Source organism: Thalassophryne amazonica, chromosome 18 (assembly GCF_902500255.1).
Source record: "Thalassophryne amazonica chromosome 18, fThaAma1.1, whole genome shotgun sequence".
Classification (NCBI taxonomy): Eukaryota; Metazoa; Chordata; class Actinopteri; order Batrachoidiformes; family Batrachoididae; genus Thalassophryne; species Thalassophryne amazonica.
The window spans coordinates 64,723,459-64,729,496 of NC_047120.1; the positions used below are offsets into that span (position 1 = coordinate 64,723,459).

The following is a 6,038-nucleotide window of genomic DNA, read 5'->3' on the forward strand; positions in this document are numbered from 1 at the left end:
CGTCCCAGCGCCGAGTCCTAGAACGCAGAGATGCAGACACACACACAGCTCCAGCTGTGGCTTTAGGCGTGTTTTGTTTAACCCTCTGGGGTCCAAGGGCATTTTTTGGACAGTTCACTTGCCTGGCATAAATGTTTTATTATTGCTGTTAACAGCTCTCCCTGCATCCCACAATCAAGTTTTATGTCTCTTTTTTTCAGGACAACCTGTGCTTTCAGAATATATATGTTTTTGTTGTGTTTTATAAGTGTAATAAAGGTTTACAATCAGAAATAGGCAAGGAAAAAAAATAAAGCGAAAAATAATTTTCCACACACATTTATTCAAAACACACAGCAAACTATAATAAACAACTGTTTTGACACTTTATAAAGGTAATTTGAGGTCTTGTGTGAAAGACTGAACAACAAAAAGGTTCAAACAATAAACACAAATGCACATTTTGAACAGTATATACAAAACGGTCTATGCGTTTTGTTGTCTACTGATATGGTAAACAGTGCTTTATGCCAAGAAAGCAACAGAGTTATCCAGTAACATTCACATGCAAACTAGTGGAGCAATCCTGATAGTTACACACTCTTTTTTTGAGCATGTGAGATTGTCATCAGAAGCTCTCCTTCTGCTCCGGCTTTCACTTATCGCTGTGTGTAATGGCGCAGGGCGCACTGAGTATGTACTAATAGTATGTACTCATTGGAGAACCCAGGGGGCTATTCAAACGGGCCAACTAGTAACATATCACTCCTGAAAACGATCTTTGGCTTTTCACGTGAGGTAAATCTGCCCTGCAATTGGATTTTGGAAAAACCATGTGATGGTGAACCAATTCCGATTGGACAATAACATTGCGCACGTCACACGGTTTCTATGAGGAGTACAAAGATGGCCGATGGCTGGCTCGAAAGTCCGCAGAGTTAACTTTTCAGCAAAAAAAAAGGAAGTTTCTATCTCATATCATTAAAAAGTTATTTATAATTTAGTAAAGCTTGGTCTTAGCCGTCCTATACGACGGCGTCATCCACAGAAGGTTAAAGCGTCAAGATCAACATTAGCTTCGGTTTCGTATCATTCCTCTTTCGTCCCTTTTGCCCTCTTGATTCGCAGGCTAATCGGTGATAAAGCTTGTTCGTCCACCGATTCGTTTTCTCAACGAATCGTTCAGAAATGGTTGTATGCCATGTGACTGGGCCATAAAACTTGATTCATTTTGATGCAGATTAACACAAAAAGCAAATATGTTTTCCTTATGTAATCTCCCGTAGGACTGTCTGTCACCTGTTGATCGTGTCTGCCAATAATCCGTTCATTGGCATGAAGGAAATTAGGAGCAGGTGTTAGTGAGTTTCTCTCATCTAGGCCACTGCTGCTTGTTTATTTTAGGCCTTTATTTGGTCTTTTTAAATGGATTCATGTCATTTAAATATAGTTTTCAGATGTTCAGCTGTGGCTGAATATCTAGAAGGCGTGTGTGTGTGTGTGTGTGTCTGCGGGGGGGGGGGGTTCTGGGATTAGCGGTGAGACGCCTGCTGCAGCTTTGATGTCAGCTGAATGAATCCAGTCAGAAACTCCGCGACCTGCAGAGAGCAGCGCTCCAACTTCAAACTGGCTGCAGGTGGCAGCGACAGCACCACAATTACTGAAGTCCAGCAGGTCCGATCTGTACTGACTGATTAAATACACCATTTAATGGACATTAATGCTGCATTCAAGGGAACTTAGAATATTGTCTGTCCACCTACTTCGACAATGCAACAGTGTTGCAAAGTCAAACTGGATTTTTGTTACCGTCACTCTTATTTTTCAATCCTGGCACTTTCCTCTGTGATATACATGTTCGACATATTACAACAAATACAGATTTTTTTTTCCAATTCTCCACGTATCATGATACATAATTACATGCAAGATATTTTTTGCACGCGATAGTTGACTTTTCATGACATCACAATATTAATTTTAAAATATATATGATTCTATACAGATTATCATGATGTGATTATCATGATACATGATGTATCGTCAGACATTTATTTGCATCTTTATCACAAGTCAGAGTAGAAAGATTAGATTAGACAGAACCTTGTTAACCCCTTGGGAAGACTTCCTCAGGGAAATTGAGGCTTCAGTTGAGGTAAATACCAGAAATACTGCTTGGAACTGGTTTACTGGCTACTACTGTTCCTCTCATTCCCGTCCCCTGTCTTCCTGTTACTCCTCCCCCTGAGTGAGGAATTGTACAGTGTGATAGCCTGAGGGACAAATGAGTTTTTCAGGAACAAACCCAGGGTGGGCAGAGTTAAGGTTTTTCTGGATCCTACAGTCACACTAGGAACTTGCTGATATCCTAGATTTGGTTTTGTGATTCTGGTGTTCAACAAAAGTCTTGAATGAAGACGACTTAAAATCTGTTAGCGCCGTTTGTTGTCATTCACGCAGCTTAATGTTTTCCTGCCGACACGGCAGCGTTAACAGATGGGATCACGATAATGGGAGGGATGTGGGACGGAGGAAGAGAAGAGAAGAAAGAGGAGAAAATGGGAGTGTGTGAGATGTGATAAGAGGAAAGAAGGAGGAGAAGATGGAAGGATAAGAAAGAGTAAAACAGAAAAACTAGAAACTAAGGAAAGGGGAGAAACACTGTGAACTTGGTGAACTACGAGCCTGAATTAGGCCGCAGTCAGCAGATTAATGGTGCTGTGTTCACAGCTGCAGTCAAAGAGGAAAAATGTTTATGGAGCACAGAGAGGAAATGCTGCTTTCACAGAATCATGACCGCAGAGAGAGAGAGAGAGCGAGAGAGACAGAGAGAAAGAGTCCATGCTGACTCCTATAGGACAGTGCACTGCAGATTCCCTTTGTGATGTCATCACTTGCACCTTTCAAAGAAAATCTTGTTTTCTTTCCAGATTATAACTTTTATAACCCAGAAATATGAAGTCAGGTTTAAAAAGCTCCTGAATAAAAACTTGGTCTTAACTCTAAAAACTATAAAGAAATGTTTTTATCGGTGACAACACTAGATTTGTGTCCCCACAGAGTGAGAAATACACGATCACAAACATATGCACACATGCATTTTTGTCCATTCTTGAGAGGACTCTACAGGTTTGGGACCCACTCAGTAGCGCCCTCTACTGTAAGGCGAATGTTTCAGCTCCCCCTCCCATTTCACCATACAACTGATAAAAAATTAAAAAATAATAACTGTAATAAAGACCACAATTTTTCATCAATCTATAAAGAAAAAGAACCCAAGAACAATGTGACTGACATAATCAAATTGTTTTATTTTCACTTTTGCTCAAACCGTGACACCATGACAGGATCCATCTAGATTTGATTTGGACTTTTCTTTTTTTGTTCAGATGAGACTCACCAGTTTTAATTTTATTGCAATTATACCTATCATATATTACGAACAAACAGTGCCATAGTCAAGGGGAGGGAGGGAGGGCTGCAGCCCCACAGCTCTCCCTCCCCTCCAAAAAAATGAAAGAAAAATAGAAAGAAAGGAGGAAAAAAGAAAGAGGGAAAGGATGGAAGGATATGACCTAGAAAGAAGGATATGTCATGGTGGTAACATAAAATATGTTTTAGTAAAATTTAGAACTAAAAGTTGTTTTGCACAATTCTTCAGAGGTCAGGTGCAGCATATCCGTAAAGTATTCACAGCGCTTCACTTATTACACATTTTGTTATGTTACAGCCTTATTCCAAAATGGATGAAATTAATTTTTTTCCTCAAAATTCTACACACAATACCCCATAATGACAACATGAAAAAGTTTGTTTTTGGATTTTTGCAAATTTATTAAAAATTAAAAAACTAAGAAATCACAGATACATAAGTATTCACAGCCTTTGCCATGAAGCTCAAAATCGAGCTCAAGTGCCTCCCCTTTCCACTGATCATCCTTGAGATGTTTCTACAGCTTAACTGGATTCCACCTGGGTTAAATTCAGATGATTGAACATGATTTGGAAAGGCACACACCTGTCTACATACACGGTCTCACAGTTGACAGTGCATGTCAGAGCACAAACCAAGAATGAAGTCAAAGGAATTGTCTCGAGGCACAAATCTGGAGAAAGCTACAGAAACATTTCTGCTGCTTTGAAGGTCCCAAGGAGCAAAATGGCCTCCATCATCCATAAATGGAAGAAGTTCAGATCCATCAGGACTCTAACTGGAGCTGACCGCCCCTCGAAACTGAGCAACTGGGCAAGAAGTGACCAAGAACCCAACGATCACTCTGTCAGAGCTCCAGCACTCCTCTGTGGAGAGAGGAGAACCTTCCAGAAGGACAACCATCTCTGCAGCAATCCACCAATCAGGCCCATATGGTAGAGTGGCCAGACGGAAGCCACTCCTTAAAAGGCCCATGGCAGCCCAACTGGAGCTTGCCAAAAGGCACCTGAAGGACTCTCAGACCAGGAGAAACAAAATTCTCTGGTCTGATGAGACAAAGATTGAACTCTTTGGCGTGAATGCCAGGTGTCATGTTTGGAGGAGACCAGGCACCATCCCTACAGTGAAGCATGGTGGTGGCAGCATCATGAAAAGAGGAATGAGCAAAACTGCCCAAAGATAGGTGTGCTAAGCTTGTGGCATGATATTCAAGAAGACTTGAGGCTGTAATTACTCTAAAAGGTGCATCAACAAATTACATAAGTGAATACTTATGTACATGTGATTTATTAGTTTTTTTATTTTTAATAATTTGCAAAAATTTGCAAAAAATGTGCAAAAATTAAAATTTAAAAAACAACCTTTTTCATGTTGTTATTATGGGGTGTTGTGAGTACAATTTTCAGGGAAAAAATGAATTTCATCCATTTTGGAATAAGGTGGGAGGCTACTAACTGTGTGTGTGTGTGTGTGTGTGTGTGTGTGTGTGTGTGTGTGTGTGTGTGTGTGTGTGTGTGTGTGTGTGTGTGTGTGTGTGTGTGTGTGTGTGGAGGAGTCGGGTCTCAAAGCCAAAAATTCTGCGCGCACCCCCCCCCCCAAAAAAAAAAAAATCTGGATACGGCCCTGACAAATACATACAAACCGGATTGTAGCTCCACAAAAGCAGAACTTTGTCATCAACAGAACTACTTCATTTGCACAAAATATTCAGAACTCACGCACACACTCACACACGTGCTCACCTTTCCCGCACGCGCCTCTCTGGATGAAGATGACGGGCGGCTGCTGCAGCTTCACAGCGCGGTTGCTGACGCGCTTCAGTTCGCAAATGTTCCGGTAGGAGACGGCGTCGCTGCCGCACACGGGCTCGGAGCTGGTGCACGCGCACACGCCGGCCTTGCCCCTCCGCCTGACGGTAACGGACACCTCGACACCGTCGGTCACCACGCACTCCATCCCTTCGGCGCACTCCTGGTCGGCGCTGCCGCCGCATGCCTCTCCCTCGCCGGACGCGCACACCGGGCAGCAGTCGCACCGGTCCAGCACGTCACCGGCCAGACAGTCTGCGGGGATCGGCGCGCACTGGGACTTGTCGCACTTCTCCGGACAGCCGATGGCGAAGCGTTTGGTTCTGCGCGCGTCGGTGAGCAGACACGGGGACGCGAACGCGACCATTACGCACAGGACAAACCGGAGGCGCATGGCGGGGAAAGTTGTTCCAAAGTGCTTTAAAAAAATAAAATAAAATGTAAAGTGCTTGTTGTTGGAGTGCGGATATCAGGGTTCGGTTACCGGTCGAGGGCTGAGGTGGAGCTGCTCGGTTCCGGTCCGTTTTTATAAAAGATGCAGGATAAACACGGGAGGAGATTGGAGGGTGTGTGTGACGTCACTCAGCGGGAGGAAAAGGAGGAGGGTGTCCGTGTTTGACCCTTTATACCCAAATAAAGGTAAAGAGTCCATGAGTCATCTGATTCAACCATATAAATGTAACAAATTAAAGGCACATACAGCACGAATTAATACAGTTATACGTAAATAATATGTAGATTTCTTCCACAAAGCTTATTAAACTGCTGGAAAAACGGCCTCTTCTTTGAAATATACACCAATTAGACATTTCTGTTTT

At 42.7% G+C, this 6,038-nt stretch overlaps 1 protein-coding gene across 1 annotated transcript in view; it reads right to left on the reverse strand.

The window, feature by feature from the left end:
* LOC117530722 (serine protease HTRA1B-like) overlaps positions 1 to 5,614 on the reverse strand; it is a 33,013-nt gene extending 27,399 nt beyond the window's left edge. The window contains exon 1 of the mRNA XM_034193621.1: positions 5,155 to 5,614. Coding sequence (XP_034049512.1) covers positions 5,155 to 5,614 — 460 coding nt within the window. The remainder of the gene's footprint in view (positions 1 to 5,154) is intronic.
* Positions 5,615 to 6,038: the final 424 nt, after the last annotated feature.